Source organism: Telmatherina bonti, assembly GCF_933228915.1.
Source record: "Telmatherina bonti genome assembly, chromosome: 16".
NCBI lineage: Eukaryota > Metazoa > Chordata > Actinopteri > Atheriniformes > Telmatherinidae > Telmatherina > Telmatherina bonti.
Window position 1 is genome coordinate 9,314,709 of NC_136614.1, and position 19,764 is coordinate 9,334,472.

At 46.1% G+C, this 19,764-nt stretch overlaps 1 protein-coding gene across 1 annotated transcript; it reads left to right on the plus strand.

Moving 5' to 3' along the window:
• Positions 1-4,294: 4,294 nt before the first annotated feature.
• LOC306767619 (inverted formin-2-like) lies at positions 4,295-19,073 on the plus strand (the record flags this gene model as incomplete). The annotated part of the gene is made up of 24 exons (XM_079255694.1): positions 4,295-4,396; positions 4,476-4,737; positions 4,834-4,949; positions 5,079-5,229; positions 5,535-5,568; positions 5,645-5,786; positions 7,960-8,092; positions 8,254-8,589; positions 8,671-8,801; positions 8,898-8,959; positions 9,260-9,362; positions 9,798-9,883; positions 9,953-10,053; positions 13,108-13,178; positions 13,577-13,684; positions 13,764-13,834; positions 13,918-14,038; positions 14,136-14,662; positions 15,034-15,103; positions 15,308-15,392; positions 15,509-15,613; positions 15,693-16,136; positions 18,654-18,897; positions 18,986-19,073. The coding sequence occupies 24 exons, from the start codon at positions 4,295-4,297 to the stop codon at positions 19,071-19,073; spliced, it is 3,693 nt and encodes a 1,230-aa protein (XP_079111820.1).
• Between the last annotated feature and the right edge of the window lie 691 nt (positions 19,074-19,764).

The window sequence follows — 19,764 nt, forward strand, 5'->3', positions numbered from 1 at the left end:
GGTGTCCTGGTCCGACCCAAACAGTGTTGGACCCCAATCAACCCTTCCTCTCGGACACCCCTGTTATGTCCTTTTATTTGTGCCTTTTCCAGTTTTTACCTGTGATGTCAGCTCTCCTCTGAATTCCTGAGTTATTTTTGGTGTTATTCGGTGGTGATCTCATCCAAACATTGTTTTACAGCATCTTCTCGTCCTCTGTGAGAAAAAGGAAGCGTTTGGCTTGTAGGACAACAAACAGAAGTTCCTTCATGTGTCCTCGAAGTTCAGCAAAGTCACAACAGGAAAGGAGTTAGGGAACCACACATTCACATGATTTCTCAGAAGAGTTGACATTTCTTGTTAAAGGTGACGATGTCTGTGTCTCCGTCATGCTGCTGCTGCTGCTGCTGGTTTCCTGATGTCAACAGAGGACAGAGCAGGATTCTCACACTGACTTTCAGTTTTACTGATGAGCTGTTATGATTCATTTCCCCTTTTTTGGGGGGGGAAACCCATATTAATGACTGATTAGTGGTTTCTGTTAAACCACATCCATTTTTTTAGCAAACAGTTTTGAGGAACTTATTTCTGCTGTGTGATAATTAGAAAGTCTGTTTGTGGGAATTATTTCTGTAAATCTCAAAATTTAAATGATCAGTGTTATAATAAACTAAAGGATCATGCAGAGCTTGTTGCAGGAATCATTATGCAGGACAGACAGAGGAAACCATGAACCAGTTGTCGGTCCATCACAGAGACAAACAACCAGTCAGGATATAACAATTCAGCAATTTAGCAACAAAAACAGCTGTTTCTTCAACATTGATTTTGAAATTGATCTGAACTGGACTGGACCGGTTTGGATTGGAATTAATTGAATTGAATTGAGCTGAATTAAACTGAACTGAAGTGAAGTGAACTAGATTGGATGGATTAGAAAGGAAATAAACTTAATCTAAAATTAAACTCATTTGATTGAACTGAACTGGACCTGACTGGATTAGATGAAACGGCTGGACTTGGACTGGCATGGCCTGAAATGAGTTGAATAGGACTCAACTGGATCGAAACGGGTTGGACTGAAAGAATTGGAGTGGAATGGTTGGTTTGACTGGACTGAACTGGGTAGAACTAAGATTACTGGGATGTGATTGGACTGAATTCAATTGAAAAAAAATCTAATTCAGCCTAATTGCATTTAATGCCTTTGTACATTAAAATGTAGCATAAAAAAAAACAAGTAAAAGGTCTGATAAAAGGCTTTAAACACATGCTTTACACATAAATAATTAATAAATAATATGGTGATAAAATGGTGATTAATAATTAGAATTAATGGCCCAACTAATAAAAACATGAAAAAACAATCAATCATCTCCACATTTTTCAGTTTGGGTAAAGCATGAGTTTTGTGTCCACCCTGAAAATCCCCATAAGTCACATGACTGGTTGCATAAAGCTGCAGCTGACAGCACCAGTTAATGTGACTGGGACGTTTCCAGGTTGTCAGACTGTAACTACTGATGCAAAGTCTGTAAGGTTGGTTTGAAACTCTTTAACTTTGTTTCTTCTCATGATAAAATGTTCTGTTTAGTCAAAGCAGCAAGATTGTGTTCATTTAGAGCGAAGAATCTGTAATTCAGCTTTTTCGTTTCACTTCAGATAATTATTATATTTATCAAAGAATTAAATTCTCATCCAAGTAGCTTGAGGTAACCTTTGCCCTGAGTCATGTCTGCAGGTTTCATCAGACTCCAACAAAACAGCTGAACCACAGGAAGGTCAGAATAGATGTGAAAGAGCTGGTATCAGTTAATAAGAGATTTCTATCTGAGTCGGTGGCTATTCAGAGACTACAGTAATAAGAAGTTATACGAACGTGAACAACTGGAGAGTTTCGGTTCTGCTTTCAGTTTCCGCTCAGTTGCTCTGAGGTCAACCTCAGCTGGTAATTCTGTCTTATAAACCTGATCATTTTAGACTATGACAGTATTAGTATGACATTATAAGCCTTTGGTTTAACTTGTATCTGCTGTTTGTAGAGTAATTGTGTATTTCTACCATTATTTTAGTTTTCTGGCCTGTACTGGTGTAATTATAGACATTCTCTGTGTGTACTGGAATAGATCAGTAAAGAATCTTTATTATGTCCTATCGGTGAATATTATATGAAATAAACATCATTTCAGGATTTTACTTTTTGGCCACAGTGTGTTTAATTCTGGATTTTCCAAAATGTCCCCATGCGAACGCCAATTCATTTTTATGAGACGTCTGGTGGTCGATGAAATTATGCATTAAAATGGAAAAAAGAAGGAAAACTTAGGACAATAACGTATAAAAGCCAGACAAGTTGGAAAGAAAAGTCCATTTTTTTAAATATGAGGTCTTTATTTGGTCCTTGAACAGTATAGGATATTTACAGTTTATTACCATTTATTACCGTTTATCACCATTTAGTACCATGTGATATGTCAAAATTATTTTTGTTTTCTTCTGCTTCCTGGTATCTACTAGAGGCAAGAAGACAACAATCAGATTGTGTTCATGATGATGTTGGTGAAGTTTTTACCATAAAATGATGCAAAATGTCTCAGAAACTGTATAAAATGTGTCATGTTGGGCTTTATGGGGTTAAAAAAAATTGATATTAACTTTATTTCATAAAAAAGACTTTGATGTGATAACTAAGGCATAAACAAGTTGTGAATGTTTTTATTTCACATGTGGCGGAAATGAGCTTCCATAAACCCAAGTAGGAAGTAAAACTTCGAAGGTTGTGGTTTTATAAGGAAACAACCTTCAAAGATTCTCCAAACCAAACTTTGATGAAATTAAATACATTTTTAGTTCTGTTTATGCTTTTCTTGTTGTGCTGTTCTTTATTTTTCATTTTAAACTAATTTTTTGAGCTTTTGTCTAATTTTTCTATCTCCATCGGTGCGTTCTGTATATTTACCTCCTGCTCTCTTGTTGCACCTGATCATTAGTGACTGATTACCAAGCTGTCTGCTTGTCTTTAATTAGTCTCTTAGTTAAAGCAACGTGATATGCATGATTACAAAAATATAACATTGGTGGTCTTCACTGGTGGCTGTTTTTAGTGATTACAGTAAACCACACCACAAACATCAGCTGTTCCTGGTTGAGCTGTGGAATTAGACATCATTAGTGGTAAAAGTAACTCATGTCATTTGTATGATCTGTCGCAGCCTTCCTGTGTCACTGTGGGGAGAGACGCCACACCATTCCTGACATTCAGCATGTTTAACATGGAGACTCTCAGTGTGGCGCCACAGCGTTTGAATTAAAGTAGCTGCTGACATCTTATGATGCATTATAATAATTAATAATCTTGTTACTCATTTTTGTACAAATGAAGTACAAGAGAAAATGGCACAAAGCAAAAATGAAAAAAGTTTCAGGCTTGCCTAAAAAAATGAAACAACAAAACCGACAAAAGCCAGAAAAAGGAGCTTCCGAGGGTCAACCAACTTTTATTCAGGACAGAGCAGCAACAAGACTACACTACAGACCTCCCTAAAGGTTCTCCTACACCACCACTCAGTCTTGCGCCAGTAGCGTTGGGTCTTATGTAAACAAACATGAACAAGCGGGGTTGTTAAAATGAGAAGTTTTCCATCTGGCAGTGACCAAAGAAAGATAAAATAGAACGAAGAGTGAAGAAGCGACCAAGACAGAGGTAAGAAGTGCAGATAATACTGAAGCTAATTTAGCTCATAGCAGCTCAGTCTGTCCTCCTGATGACCACCTGGAGGCTGAAAAATCTCATTAAAGCTGTAGTAGTAGCTGTAGTTCAGCTGAGGTGTAAAGTTAAGTTAAATGATAGAATTCATCAGCATTGATAATATGTACGACTGCATGTGTGGTGTTTATGTTTTCTTCTCCATGTTCTTCATGCCTCTGAAAACCCCTGAATGTTCTGCGTCAGCTGTTATCCTAAATCATGCAGGTTCCTGCACATAGTTGAATGTTCTGTGTGGAACTACATTAAAACTACATTAAATCATCATTGTTAAGCATCATGAAAGTTTAACAAGTTATTGGTTTTGTTATGAGTTCAATTAAAGGGTTGGACAAGCTCCTGAGAAATTAGGCTTTGGTTCTTCGGAGATGCAAGAATGCCCTCTGGCTGCCTGCATCCCATTTCAGACTGGAATGATGCCCACTGGGAGACATTAGAACCCCTGAAACCACATCAAACCCAGAATCTGATCCAGGAGAGCTGAAATTCTGGACCGAGTCAGCTCGCTGATCAAAAACAACTTTTGTTTCTCTGCAGGTTCTTCTCATCATGGCGCCCAAATCAAAGTGGGAGATATTGAGGGACTATGTGACCCAAAGGCACGTCCTGGATCCAGATGCCGAGCCAGACTTGTGGATCCAGCTGTTGCAGGTATGACTGCTGGATCAGAACCGGTTCTGATGAGCTCTGATCCTGATCTTGCAGCAGCTGAACTCCGCGTCTCCTCCAGGTCCCCACAGTGGCGAGATACTCAGGTTTGCGACGGCAGCTGAAAACCAGCAGTGAGGCCTGGATGGTCCAGTTCCTGGATCTGCGAGGCCTGGACCTGCTGATGGAGGCGTTGAAGAGTCTATTGGGTCGCGGCTGCGCTCAGACGTCCAACGCCATTCTGCAGCTGATCTGTGTTTACTGCATCCGGGCCGTCATGAACTCGTCCGAGGGACTGAAATTCATCCTGGACAACGAAGGCTACGTCAGGACCTTGACCCAGGGTGGGTGGAGGAAATCTTACCAGTATAAAACCCAGTGGTTCTGGTTTTAAATGTCAGGACGACCATGCTGACACCCTGTTCCTTTTCCGTCCACAGCTCTGGACACATCCAGCATGATGGTGAAGATGCAGGTGTTCGAGCTGTTGGCGGCGCTCGCTGATTACAACCACCAGGGATACCAGCAGACCCTGGACGCTTTCCACAAGTACAAGGTTCACATCCTCCTTCCCCTCTTTTCTAGATCTTTACTGGAGTTTCTCCAGTTTTCTGTGTGATCACATAATCTGCTAAATCTTCCTCTGAGGACCAGAACCCGTCTGAGTTTTGGTGTCTGTGTTCAGAAGCAGCAGTACCGCTTCAGCGTCATCATGAACGAGCTTCACGGCACCAGTAGCGTCGCGTACATGGTGGTCCTGATGAGCATGGTCAACGTGCTCGTACTGGGACAGGAAGACCTGCGGAGGAGGGTCCGGATGCGGCAGGAGTTTATCGGTACGCTGACAGGGGTTCGATAACAGAGATGTTTACTGCAGGTTGTTAGATGGAAGCCTCTCTTATGTGGTTCATGTTGGAGGAGGCAACATCTCTGAGCGTTGCTTTGGTGGTTCCAGTAGGAGCTGTGAAAGTCAGGTCTGGTGGGAAAGCCTGTAAATGGACCCAAATAGTTCTTGGTCTAAGTAAAGCCAAGACGTCGCTGTCACTCTGTTAATCTGTGTTTTAGTTGTAAAACTTTGATGTGGAGGTAATCACTGAACTCTTCGGTCATGATCCTGATCCCAGTTCTGATTGTGTTTCAGGACTGCAGCTTCTCCCCCTCCTCCCCAGACTCAGGTACGCTCTTCATCACTCATTCGATCAGTCATCAGGTGTTTCAGTTAAGTTCCAATACATCTCCATGTGTCTCCAGGGAGACGGTGGACGTGGACCTCAACGTCCAGTGTGATTTGTTCGAGAACTCCATGACCAAGGATGAGGAGGAGATGGAAAGGCTTTACGGAGGGATGGACATGAGCAGCCACCAGGAAGTCTTCACCTTGGTTTTCACCAAGGTACGTACACCTGTGATTCCTCATGAAAGTCCTCCTCCTTCACCTGAAACTCTGATTAACGCTATATCTGGAGTTTAGTAATGGTTAGATGATAGCCTCAGTCTGTCGATAAGAGTTTTTAACCACAATATAACCAGCATCGCCTTTAATCGGTCACGTTGGTTCTGAATTTGCATGCTGATCTAAGAGATCTACCGAAAGACAAGAGCGGAAACTTTTGCAGGAAAATGTTAAAGGTTGACTGTTTGCAGATGGTGTAGAGTTGGTCCACTGGTTCAAAGTACTGTAGAGACCCAACTCGTCTTCATGCGCTTTGTGAACTTGGAGAAGCTGAGCTGAAGCTCTGGATTTACCGGTGCATGGTGCTTTGCTGTGGGTAATTGCCAAAAGAAAGAGATTGTGAATACAAGAAGCTGAAAGGAGTTTCCTTTGCTGGGGGTCTATGCCTTTTCTTGAAAGATAGGGTTTGATAGGCTCTGGCATGTCATAGGAATGCCTCCTTGGTGCCTCTGAGGTGATGTTCTCAAAGCACAACTCACCAAGTAGGAGGCCCAGGAAAAACTCTGAGTTTAGGCTGCTGCCCCTGCAACCTGTTAATGAACAGATGGTAGAAGATGGATGATGGATGGATGTATGGATGTTTATAGTGTTCAAGTTATTCTGATGGCTTAGTTTCTTGCTAAAAGCCAGTACAGCTGTATGTAGAGCTGCTTGGATCTATCCAAATATCAAAAGTATCATTCAATACCAGCCAGAAAAGAGCATTAATTTCCTTGCAGAGGCCTTTGGTATAAAAAATAAAATAAAAAAATGCGAATGAGATCCGACTGGTGGTTTTCCTTTTTTTTTTTTTAGCTAATCTGGATTGTCAACTTCACATTGTGTGTGAGAAAAGGGAAAAACAAAAAAATCTCAAGCTAAAAGTATCAGTATCGTATCAATATTGGCGATACTTGCCCAGTATTTATTCGGTATCCGGTTTATACCAGAATTTGCAGTATCGCCCAGCCTGAGCTGCACACTCAAAAATAGAGGCACCAGCTTGTACCTAAGAAGGTACGAATGCTTGTCGCTGGGGGTGTACTCTTTTGAGAGACATTTCTGTACCCTTCAGTTCTGGTCTAGTTTTGTACCTTATCAAGTTCAACCTCACCTTATCAAGTTGTGTTTTTTTTTATGTTTTCACAGCATTAGGCCTGGTCCATTCCACCTAGCAATATTATCTTATCTTTAATCTAGAAATAATCTTCAATAACTCAAAATACTAACCAGCCATACACTTAGTTTACAGCATCTGACCTTCATTGTCTGGTGTAGTAAATGACTGTTAAGTAGTACTGCTGTCATCACTCAACTCTGCTCTAGTTTGTAACATTACAGCCGCAATAGTTTTTCTTTTTTTTTCCCCCCCACCTTTACTCTCATTCAAAGCATGTCCACTTCAATGTAAACACAGAAGCGAGTGAACAGCGTGACGTGCGACGTGATGTTGTGGGCTACAGCAAGCGTTGTGCCTCTATACCAGTCTTAACAATACATTTCTTTTGATGCAACTTTTTACAACTTTTTTTTTTTTTAATTAAAATAATAGTACTGCTACTAACAATAGTTTTTGTTACGACAAACATTTTTTTTCAATGCTGCAGGTACCCTTATGGTTAAAATGGTACAAATTTGTACTTTATGTCACTTTGAACCCTTTTTCGTACTCTGAAGGTGTGTTTCTGGTCTCTTAAAGACCAGTATTGTACTTTTGAGAGAACATTTCTTTAAAATGTACCTATAGGTACAGAAATGTCCTCATCTTGTACCTCTATTTTTGAGAGTGTGGCGCCATCCAGTGGTGGTTCAGCTCGACTGCAGCAGGCTGAGCTGGAGGCTGGATGTGAGGAAACATGTCTGAATCTTGAGCAGCTCTTAGTGTGAAGGCAGGTCTTCTTTCCAGGTTTAATGAATCAGTTGACAGTTGAAGCAAACAAATGGGACCAGGTCTTTTCCACCTGATCAGCATTTACAGCAAAAAGACAATTCAAATACAGGAGATGGTGAATGCGTTCAGCCTTTTTCAGCAGATTTACATCCTTTATTCATACAGACAATCCGGGGCTCAGAGTCATTGGTTCAAGTCCTCATTATGGTTTTCCACATATTTCCTGAGTGTCTCTGCTTCCAGGTGTCCAGCAGTCCATCGTCTGTCCAGCTGCTGTCCATCCTTCAGGCCTTGTTGTTGGTGGATCCAAGCAGAGCTGACATCTGGTCGACTCTGGAGAAGCTGACCAGCCGAGCTGGCCTGGTGGCTCAGGACCGTAAGTCTGGATCAGTCTGGTTGTAGATTAATTATAAGGTCCTCTTCTGGACCCGTCAGATCACAAACTGACAGTCTTTGATCTATTTTTGTCTTCATCTTGTTGGTCTGAACTTCCTGAACCAGTCTGATGATGGTTTGACTGCTCTGTTTGTTTTACAGCTGATTCAGACTCTGTTGTCTCTCTGCTGGACAGGCTCCTCCCCCAAAAGTCTCTCTCAGCCAATCACAAGGTCCAAACCATTGACAGGGTCGCACAGACTCGACTGCCACGTCATCCCCCTGACCAATCAGAGGCTATGATAAATAATATTTTGACACCTGCCAATGCAACAAAGCCTGAAAAAGCTCCTTCTCCTCCTCCTCCACCTCCTCCTCCACCTGGAATCGGACCTCCTCCCCCACCTTTACCTGGTACACATACAAACCACATCCGCCGACCGACCGTCAGAATGAAGAAGCTGAACTGGCAGAAACTCCCGTCCAGAGTGGTAACAGGTGAGTCATCAGAGGTTCTGTCCTCAGTGGTACCAGGTCAGAACCAGAACCAGGACTCCATCAGTCTCTGTCTGCCTGCAGATCATCAGTCGTTGTGGACGTGGGTCTCGTCCGACTCAGTGGAACCAGATTACTGCAGCATCGAGCAGCTCTTCAGTCTTCCTCAAACCGAGCCCAAAACCAGAACCAAGACCAAGACTGAGCCCAAAGAGGTGCCACAACTTCCAGTCAGAACCACTGATCTGGTCCAGTCATGAGGTGTTTTCTGCCTTCGCTGGGTCTCGTCTCAGTCTCGTCTCTGTCCACAGATTTCCTTCATCAATGCCAAGAAAAGTCTGAACCTGAACATCTTCCTCAAGCAGTTTAAATGGTGAAGCTTCAGCCAATAGAAACACACCTCTGCAGTGACATCACCTGTCTCCATCTTTCATGCTCCACCTGTCTGATGCAGCATAGCTGTCCTCCACTGAACTCTGAACCAGTCTCACCTGCAGCATGTTTACCTTTGTCCTTCACCTGTCCGGTGTCTCACCTGCAGCATGTTTACCTTTGTCCTTCACCTGTCCCGTGTCTCACCTGCAGCCTGTTTACCTTTGTCCTTCACCTGTCCCGTGTCTCACTTGCAGCCTGTTTACCTTTGTCCTTCACCTGTCCCATGTCTCACCTGCAGTTCCCATGAGGACTTTGTGTCTCTGATCCATGAAGGAGACAGATCCAAGTTTGACGTGGAAACCCTGAAACAGCTGATCAAGCTGCTTCCAGAGAAACATGAGGTCAGAGTTCAGGTCACCTGTCCTACACCTGTCCCACATCTGTCTGGAACATCCCAAACATGTCCTGTACCTGTTATACACCTGTCCTATACCTGTCCATACATGTCATACATCTAACTCGTCTCCATCCGGACTTTCTGTTTCATCTACTGTTATTCCTGTCTATCTTTGTCAGTATTACCTGTCCTTCATCTGTCCCAAATCTGTCCCACACCTGTCTCACACCTGTCCCACATCTCTCCAACATCCGTCCTATTTATCATTCATTCATCTCTCCCATTTGGGTTTCTACCTGTCTTCCTACCTGTACGCTACATAATAACATCCATTCTTCTGCTTCCAACTGTACTTGTCACCAATAGTCTCCTTTCCTTGCCTTCTTAGCTTAGCTGCCCGTTAACACCTGTCTCCTCTGTCTCACCTGTCCATCCTCAGGTAGAAAACCTGAAGTCCCACCAAGCAGACAGAGACAAAATGGCATCAGTGGACCAGTTTTACCTGCAGCTGCTGGATGTCCCCAGGTAGGATGAACATCAAGAGTCAGACACACCTGTTGGCTGCAGACGCCCTTACACAGTGTGTGTTTTTAGTTACGAGCTGCGGACGGAGTGTATGCTGCTGTGTGAGGAGAGCAGCTGTGAGGTGGAAACTCTGCAGCGCAACGCGGAACTGCTGGACCGAGCCTGTCAGAGTCTGTAAACATCCAGTAAACACAGCCAATTACAAAGCCTGCACACTTTACACACACACACACACACACACACACACACACACACACACACACACACACACACACACACACACACACACACACACACACACAAACACACACACACACACACACACACACACAGCTGTTGGTCAGTGATAGCAAACATGGCTAAACAGCAACACAAAAACTGTCATAATAGTAGCAGCATTAGCGGTTAGAGTCACAGTGGGTCCAGTCACAGTCATGTTTAAAGGTTGAGCGGTTCCGGCTAGATATAGTCAGACTCACCTTGACGAATAGCTTGAGCTCTGGAGCCACTTCCGTCAAGAGGGGCTGAACCTTCTTCGACTCTGGAGTTGCTCACAATGAGAAGTGCCGAACGGGTGTAGGCACTCTCATTATCTCCCAGCTTGGTGCCTGTATATTGGGGTTTACCCCAGTGGACAAAAGGGTAGCCTCCCTCCGCCTTCAGGTGGGGGGACGGGTTCTGACGGTGGTTTGTGCCTATGCGCCGAACAGCAGTTCAGAGTACCCACCCTTTATGGAGTCCTTGGAGGGGGTGTTGGAGGGTGCTTCTTCTGGGGATTCCCTTGTTCTGCTGGGGGACTTCAATGCTCATGTGGGCAATGACATTAAGACCTGGAGGGGAGTGATTGGGAGGCATGCCCCCTAACCCCACCCCCCATACCCAAATTGTGTGTTGTTATTAGACTTCTGTGCTTGATTGTCCATAACGAAGACCATGTTTGAACATAAGAGTGTCCATATGTACACCTGGCATCAGGATTCCCTGGGCCGCAGTTCGATGATCAATTTTGTAGTCATATCATCGGACTTGCGGCCACATGCCTTGGACACTCGGGTGAAGAGGGGGGGGGTGGAGCTGTCAACTGATCACCACCTGGTGGTGAGATGGCTCAGGTAGTGGGGGAGGAAGCCGGTCAGATCTGGCAGTCCTAAATGTGTTGTGAGGGTCTGCTGGGAACGTCTGGCTGAGTCCCCTGTCAGAGCAAGCTTCAACTCCCACCTTCAGCAGAGCTTCAAACATGTCCGGAGTGAGGTGGGGGATATTGAGTCCAAATGGGCTGTGTTCCGTGCCTCTATTGTTGAGGCGGCCTGCCGGAGCTGTGGCCGTAGGGTCATTGGTGCCTGTCGTGGCCGTAATCCCAGAACTTGTTGGTGGACACCAGCAGTGAGGGATGTCGTCAAACTGAAGAAAGACTCCTATCGGGCCTTCTTGGCCTGTGGGACTCTGGAGGCAGCTGATGGGTACTGACAGGGTAGGCATGCGGCTTTGGCTATCGCCAAGGCAAAAGCTGGAGGGTGTGGGAGGAGTTTGGTGACGCCATGGAGAAAGACTTCTGGACGGCTTCGAGGCGATCCTGGTCCACCATCCGGTGACTCAGGAGGGGGGGAGCAGTGCTCCATCAACACTGTGTACAGTGGAGGTGGGGAGCTGCTGACCTCAACTCGGGATGTTGTGGGTCGGTGGAGGGAATACTTCGAAGACCTCCTCGATCTTACCAACATGTCTTCCGGTGAGGAAGCAGAGCTGGAAGACTCTTCTATCTCTGGGGCTGAAGTCACTGAGGTGGTTAAAAAGCTCCATGGCGACAAGGCCCCGGTGGGGGATGAGATCCGCCTGAAGTTCCTTAAGGCTCTGGATGCTGTGGGGCTGTCCTGGCTGACACGCCTTTGCAGCATTGCTTGGACATCGGGGACAGTGCCTCTGGACTGGCAGACTGGGGGGGTGGTCCCCCTTTTTAAGAAGGGGGACCGGAGGGTGTGTTCCAATTACAGGGGAATCATACTCCTCAGCCTCCCTGGTAAGGTCTATTCAGGGGTCCTGGAGAGTAGGGTTTGTCGAGAGTCGAATCTTGGATTGAGGAGGAGCAGTGCGGTTACCGTCCCGGGTGCGAATAGTGGAACAGCTCTAAACCCTCATTGGGGTCCTGGAGGGGACATGGGAGTTTTCCCAACCAGTCTACATGTGCTTTGTGGACCTGGAGAATGTGTTCGACCGTGTCCCCCGGGGGCTCCTGTAGGGGGTACCACGGGAGTACTCCGGGAGTATGGGGTACCGGGCCCCCTTGTACGAGCTGTCCGGTCCCTGTACGACAGGTGTCAAAGCTTGGTCTGCGTTGCCAGTAGTAAGTTGGATTTGTTTCCAGTGATGGTTGGATTCCGCCAAGGTTGCCCTTTATCACAGATTCTGTTCATAATTTATGTGGACAGAATTTCTAGGCGCAGCCGAGGTGTTGAGGGGATCCGGCTTGGTGGCCTCAGGATTTAGTCTATGCTTATTGCAGATGACGTGGTCCTGTTGGCTTCATCTGATCATGGTCTCCAGCTCTTGCTTGAGCAATTCGCAGCCAAGTGTGAAGCGGCTGGGATGAGGACCATGGTCCTCAGCTGGAATAGTGTGGATTGTCCTCTCCAGGTCGGGAGTCAGGTCCTGCCTCAAGTGGAGGAGTTTCAATATCTCGGGGTCTTGTTCACAAGTGGGGGAAGGATGGAGCGCGAGATCGACAGATCGGTGCGGCGTCTGCAGTAATGCGGACTCTGCGCCGGTCTGTCATGGTGAAGAAGGAGCTGAGCCAGAAGGCAAAGCTCGATCTGCGTTCCTACCCTCATCTATGTTCATGAGCTGTGGGTGTGAGCTGTAGACCCCGGGGAAGACCCAGGACACGCTGGAGGGATTATATCTCTCGGCTGGCCTGGGAACGCCTTGGGATCCCCCCGCAGAGTTGGCAAATGTGGCTGGGGAGAAGGAAGTCTGGGCTTCCCTGCTTAGGCTGCTGCCCCCACAACCTGACCCTGGATAAACAGCAAAATATGGATGGATGGGACTATTTGTTTTATATTATGTTGTTGTCATTTTGCATTATGTCATGTTTTTGTCATGTCATTATTTTCTTATGTCGTCATTGAGGCAGTTTTATCACTTTGTCATCATTGTTTTACAATAAATTTGTCGTAATTTTGTGTCATGTTGTTGTATCCTGTGTTGTATCTCATCACGTTGTTGTGCAGGTGTGAAGGAGAGCACTCGGCTGCCCACCTTCTGCAAACTCATCCTCAGAATTGGAAACTTTCTTAACTATGTAAGAATTTATATTATTGTGTCATATATTCTGATTAGATTCTTTCTGTGATGTCTGTAGCTGACCCTTGGTTCAACAATAAAAGGCCGTGGAGAGTTCTATATGAGCGCTAGTTTTTTATTGTGCACAGTGAAAACTAAAATACAAAAGAATGACAAAAGAGAAATGTAAACACATTGAAAGTACAAAATTAAAAAAACATCTTAGAAATATATAGTCACAAGCATTATCTACATATATGACCCAAAAAACCAGCTTGACCTGATGACTTCTTCCTCTTCTCCTTACATCCATTTACGACTGCCTCCTAGTGGTAGGTCACAGCCGCAAACATTACAGTCATTTACAATGTCATCCATGATAATGTGATGTCACATGACGTTTTTTCTGTATCACAGGGGACTCACACTGGGAATGCTGAAGCTTTTCATATCAGTACTCTGCTCAAACTGACAGAAACTAAAGCCAACAAGTCCAGAATGACTCTGCTGCACCACATCCTGGAGGTAGTGCAGCTCCCAGTGTTGATGCTGTCCAGCTCCAGATGTTGTGCTCCTCACCTGTATCTGCTTGTTTCCACCTCAGGAGGTGGAGGAAAACCATCCAGACCTGCTGAAGCTTCCTGATGACCTTCAGATGTGTGTAGAAGCTGCTGGGTAAATGCGTCACACAGCACAGACACAGTTTGCTCTGAAACACACACAGAGGAAGGTAAAAAGCTCCAGGTGTTTGTCTGCAGGGTGAACGCAGAGTCCGTTCAGTCTGAAGTCAAATCTCTGACCGAACGGCTGAAAAACTCAGAGCAGAAACTTTCATCTTCCTCTGAGGATGTGAAGGAGCAGTACCTGTCTGCCATCCAGGTAAAACACGCCAAGCTCCGCCCCCGGCAGCAGGCTTTAGCACCACACCTGTGTTGGAGCCGTTTTTACCCATTCTTCTTCCGTGGTTTATCATCAGGAGAGTCTGCGGGCGTGTGAGCAGCTGCAGCAGGTGATGTCATCAGTGGAGGAGAAGAGGCGGGACCTGGCCGGGTACCTGTGTGAGGACGGCAGCAGCTTCTCTCTGGATGACCTCTTCACCACCATCAAGACCTTCAGAGACCTGTTCCTCCGAGCTGTGAAGGTAAACAGCCAATCGCAGGGCGGCAAGGGTCAGGAGCCAATCACAGGGCGACAAGGGTCAGGAGCCAATCACAGGGCGGCAAGGGTCAGGAGCCAGTCAATCACAGGGCGGCAAGGGTCAGGAGCCAATCACAGGGCGACAAGGGTCAGGAGCCAATCGCAGGGCGACAAGGGTCAGGAGCCAATCGCAGGGCGACAAGGGTCAGGAGCCAATCGCAGGGCGGCAAGGGTCAGGAGCCAATCACAGGGCGGCAAGGGTCAGGAGCCAATCACAGGGCGGCAAGGGTCAGGAGCCAATTGCAGGCCGGCAAGGGTCAGGAGCCAATCGCAGGCTGGCAAGGGTCAGGAGCCAATCGCAGGGCAGTAAGGGTCAGGAACCAATCAATCGCAGGGCGGCAAGAGTCAGGAGCCAGTCAATCACAGACCGGCAAGGGTTAAGGAGCCAATCGCAGGGCGGTGGAGTTGGCAGCCAATCACAGGACGGCAAGGTCAGGAGCCAATCACGGAGCAGCAGGGGTTAAGGAGCCAATCATACATTTGGTTTAGTTTGGTTTGTTTTTACTCTTCACTCGATTCAAGCGGAATGACGTGTCTGGACACCATCATGTAGTTACAACAGCTGCTCACAGGGGGGCGATGCTCCGCTAAATTACCTTTGACAAATGAAAAGGAAGAAAAAAACCCAGCTCACTGATTGGCTGTGACCGTAAACAACTTGCTCCCCACAACTGCAGTTCCCCCCCTCATCCACTAGGGGCTCTGACAGGGAGTCAGCACCACAGACACATGTTGAGGGTGGAACAGGTGAGCAGGTTTCCACTGGGCGGGATCCGCCTCTGCGATGACATGGTGGGTGACTTCTCGACCGTCTTACCTCCTCCATCACTGTCAGGAGCGTGTTGCAGCTGTCACACGTTTCTTCATGTCTCCTCTCACGCGTGTCTTCGTGTCTCCTCTCACGCGTGTCTTCGTGTCTCCTCTCACGCGTGTCTTCATGTCTTCTCTCAGGAGAATGAAAGTCGCAGAGCGCACGAGAAGAGGAGGAAGAAACAAGAGGAGGAAAGGAAATTGAAAAGGGACAAAACCGTGACCGGTGAGTAAAACGCCGTCATTCCACCTTAACTCCGTCCACCTTAAACGACCCTCTGACCCGCAGGTCATGTGACCCAGGAAGCTGAAACCAGACGTTTCTGTGTTTGTGATGTTCAGACACGGTAGATGGGGGAAATCTCGACAAGCGGGTGGCTGAGATCCTCCGAGGCGTCATCCAGAGAAAGACCAGAACCCTGACTGAGACGGACCGCATGGTCCAGGGTGAGGACTGAACTGGTCCCATGTGGTCCCAGATGCCGGATACTGGTGGTTCAGGGTCTGAATGTGTTCTTGTCTTCAGGTCGACCTGCCTTCATGCAGGCATCGCTGGGCTGGGATGAGGTTGATTCTCCTGCTTTCAACCAATCACAGAAGATCTCAGAGACCAAGATGTCCACAGGTCCACCATCCCAAAGAAGACCAGGATCAGGGTCCAACAGAACTCCTTCAGAGGCCCAGAACCCCAGTAAGCCCTCCACTGCTGTTCACACAGATGTAGACCAGAGTCAGACCAGAGTCCAGGACTCTGGAATGGATTCTGGTCCTGGTACCAGAGGTTCTGAAGGCCAGCAGGAGGTCCAGATCAGCTCAGATGATCCAAAAGAAAATGAAAACCTTCCTAGTCTGACTGGACCTGAGACGAGGACGTCGGCAGAAGACAGAGGAGCCGAGGACGACGACGTGCGAGGCTGCTCCTGGTTCTGGTTCTGGTCCAGATTCAGGTCCAGGTTCACCCGTCTAGAAGGTACAGTAACACCTGGTCAGTCTGATGTTTGATCTGGAAGCTGCAAGTCCGGTTTGGTTTTCAGAAGCTGGTTTGTGTCTCATGTCGTCCTGAAAGACGACACCAGATGATGCGTTTGATCCCATCACATCATGAAGATGGTCCTGTCACAAACCAACCAATCAGAGCGCTTCTTTGTCCGCAGGAAGGAAACATTCAGGAAGAAAGAAACGAGAAACGTCTTGAGGTCAAAGGTTTGTTTCACGTTTGGATGGTAAATGATCAATATTTTCCAGAAAGTATTGATTCAGATTGTCAGAGCTGAAACCTGCTGCTGGCTTCCTGTCGGCCCACCCGGGTCCATCCGGGTCCTCTGCAGGAGGAGGGGCAGCCGATGACCATCCAGATGTCAGGAAAAAACCTCCCGTTGGTCTGACGTCAAAATGTGGGGAGATTTAAACAAATAATATATCTTTTATGAAAACAATATTAAACATTATAATTTTTTACGGTTGGTTTATTATTATTTTAATAATTTTTTTAAACTCCTTTTCTTTCACAAATTTGTTTAATTATTAAATTGATCAGGAATTATTATTGTTATTAATATTAGTATTATGATTATTATTTTCTTAGTATGTATATGTATGTATATGTGGTGTATGTACATATGTATGTATAGGTATGTACATATTTTTTCTTTTCTTGTTTTCTTTCATTTGTTCAAATTAAATAAACTAACTCTGATAAACATCCTGATGTGAAAGTTTCAGTTTTAAGGTTTTTGTAAATAAAAGTGTTGGATGATTTTTTTTTAACGTCCTGAAAGCATTGCCTTTGAAAAAATATTACAAAAATGATGATAATAAAAAATATTTCCTCAAATCTACTGAAGTCTCATTTTTACAGCCCAGCTACAAAATAAAGTTTTTAAAGTTTGCAATCACTGCTTGTTGCTAGGAGACCTAGCTACTTCCTGTCATACTTTCCACCAATCAGAGAGCTGAAGTTGGCAGCAACGTCCAATCAGAAGCTTCTTCTGGTTGCTCTTTATGCTGCTGTATTTAGTCATACATTCATTTTACATCATTTTAGCCACATAATCTAACATCTGAGGCTGAAAACGTCACGTCTGACTGGGATTAAACTGGGTTCAAACCAGTTTCTCAAAAAGGCAAAAGTATCAGTTTCAGTATTAATACTGTTGGAAAAAATGGTCAATAAACTCAGGGCATCATTTTAATAAATGACATAAAGGAGAAGTTGGGAGGCTGCGGTCCTGCTGCAGGTAAACAAGCTCCAGCTGCTTCCTGTCGACATATTAATACACAATCAATAATCAATCAGGAAAAAAAGGAGTCTCTGCTGCTTCCACCAGCAGGATTCCTCCACTGTGGAATCAGATTTGTTTCAGAATCTCTCAAAACTCACCAGCTTACCGGAATGTGCCCCTAAAAAGAGCCAGCCCATGAAAGGTTTGTGTCAGAAATGAAACCAAACAATCAAGAATCAAAACTAAAGACTGTGAAGCACAATCAAAGAGAGAGAAAGAAGAGGAAACTGCAAACAAAACAACTCAATTTAACTAAATAAAAGCCAAATAGTTTTCATGATGATTGATTATTTTTATATTTAGAGATCGTTTATTTTACTGAAGTTTTAGAAAGTTTTGGTTTTAATTGTTGTTTTTGTTTGAGTTTTAAAAAGTTTTGCTTGGAGATTCTGAAACAAATCTGGTTCCATACCTCCACCTGGGGCAAATCAGCAGGACTGAGAACCTGAACACCTGATGGGTTCACTAATGAGGTGTCACACCTGGTCCAGGTCTGGGGATCCTCCGTGTCTGGATCCAGTCTGATGTCTGCAGCTCAGAGAAAACAGGTGAGATCCAGAAAAAACCCGCCTGCCGGTCTGAATGTCAGCAGCTTCTCAGTCTGAGCTGGGATCAGTTCTGGACCTGTCTGCAGGTAAACATCTAACATGTTGAAAACCTGCGGGCGCGTGAGCCTGAGCGCCTTCTACGGTGTGATGTCATCAGAGAATGACATCATCATCGGCTATTATCCCCATGTAAACACTGAGGTGACGTCATTGCAAAGCGGAGCCTCGTGCAACGTGACCCTGAGACGGTTGCTAATGATCAGATTATCGATCCTGATTGATGAAGACGTTCCTGTTGAAGACCCATCAAGTCGCCGTCTCTCAAACCGGAAACTGATCTCCTTTCAAAATAAGAGCACGCTATACCTGTCACCACGTGGACGAGCAGCTGCCGTGTTACGCGCATGTTCACTCACTGGTTTTGTGAATAATTTGAAGAAAAAGAATAAAAAACACTTTCCGAGTATTCAGCTTATCATGTTGTCATGGTGACAGCTCAGCCAAACATTTTTAAATGTTTGTTTCCAAGACAACAAAAACAAAAATCTTTTAAAATCACGCAGGAGGAAATAATCCTCAATACGGATTAAAAACCTCCCAGATGAGTGGATGAATAATCCTGATCACGTGATCAGCAGCGTTTCTTTTATTCTGAAGGCCGCGCGCAGCTTCCTGCGTCGTTGCCGTTCACGCGGTGCGTCTTGACGCAGCGGGTGGCCGCTGGTGCGTCAGAAGGATTCAGACGGAGAGATGCCATAGCAGCAGCAGCATCAGACACTGACACGAGAAGAGACTCAAACCGCCTCCTGACTCCGGTTCTCCGGGCTGCTTCTCACGCTCTGCCCGCCCCGCAGCGCGTCAGCCCGGATCCAGACCGGAGGAGCGGCGGCAGCATCTGGAGGTAAGAACAGGAGGCGGAGGATGAGGAGGGGAGGTGGGGGGGTAGGGCGTGGAGGAGGGGAGTGAGACCGGACTGTCTGTCCACGCAGCTGCAGGCCAGACCAGGAGCACCGGATCCTCCTGCGGTTCCTCCTGCTGCCGCGGATGCGGCGCCGAGGCCGGCAGGGATGCTCCTGAGGAGCCGCCAGCATCCGGTGTGTGCGCTCATCTGCACGCGCGTGAATGTTGTCTCCGGGCGCGGCTTGGTTGAGATGAACAGAAGAAAATGATGATGATGATGATGATGTCACTGACAGTTGACCAGCATAAAGGTCGCGTCCAGTCAGGTTTAAGAGGCATCACGGGTCACGTGACGTGACGTATTACAGGTTCACGTAGCCTGGATATTTACAGTCATTTTCAACACAATTGATCGATCAGCTGATCGATACAATTATTGATTATTGATTGTGTTTTATGACAAGATGATGAAACAAACGCCACAGATGTGCGCGTGCTGATTGGAAACAATCATCCATGTGTTCAGCAGTCTGGCTGCTGCCTGATGATCCCAGACCAGGAAGAAGACCAAATCCAGACCCGGGACCGGAGAACTTTCAGCTCCACTGCAGCAGTTTCCCCCAGGACGCGCTCTTTGCCTTGCAGACAGGACGCAGGGCGGAATAACCCGCACTGGACTGTCGCTGTAACGTGCACGCGGACGTGAAAGATTGAAAGCTCGTGGTTCCTGTTGCAGTCTGGCTGACCACTGCTGGTCATCATGAGTGGATCGGCGTGATGAAGATGTGAGGAAGACTCTTCCTGCTGCAGTCAGCGGATCTTCCTCCTCTTCATCAGCAGCGTCTCAGAAAGACAACATTGTGTTTCT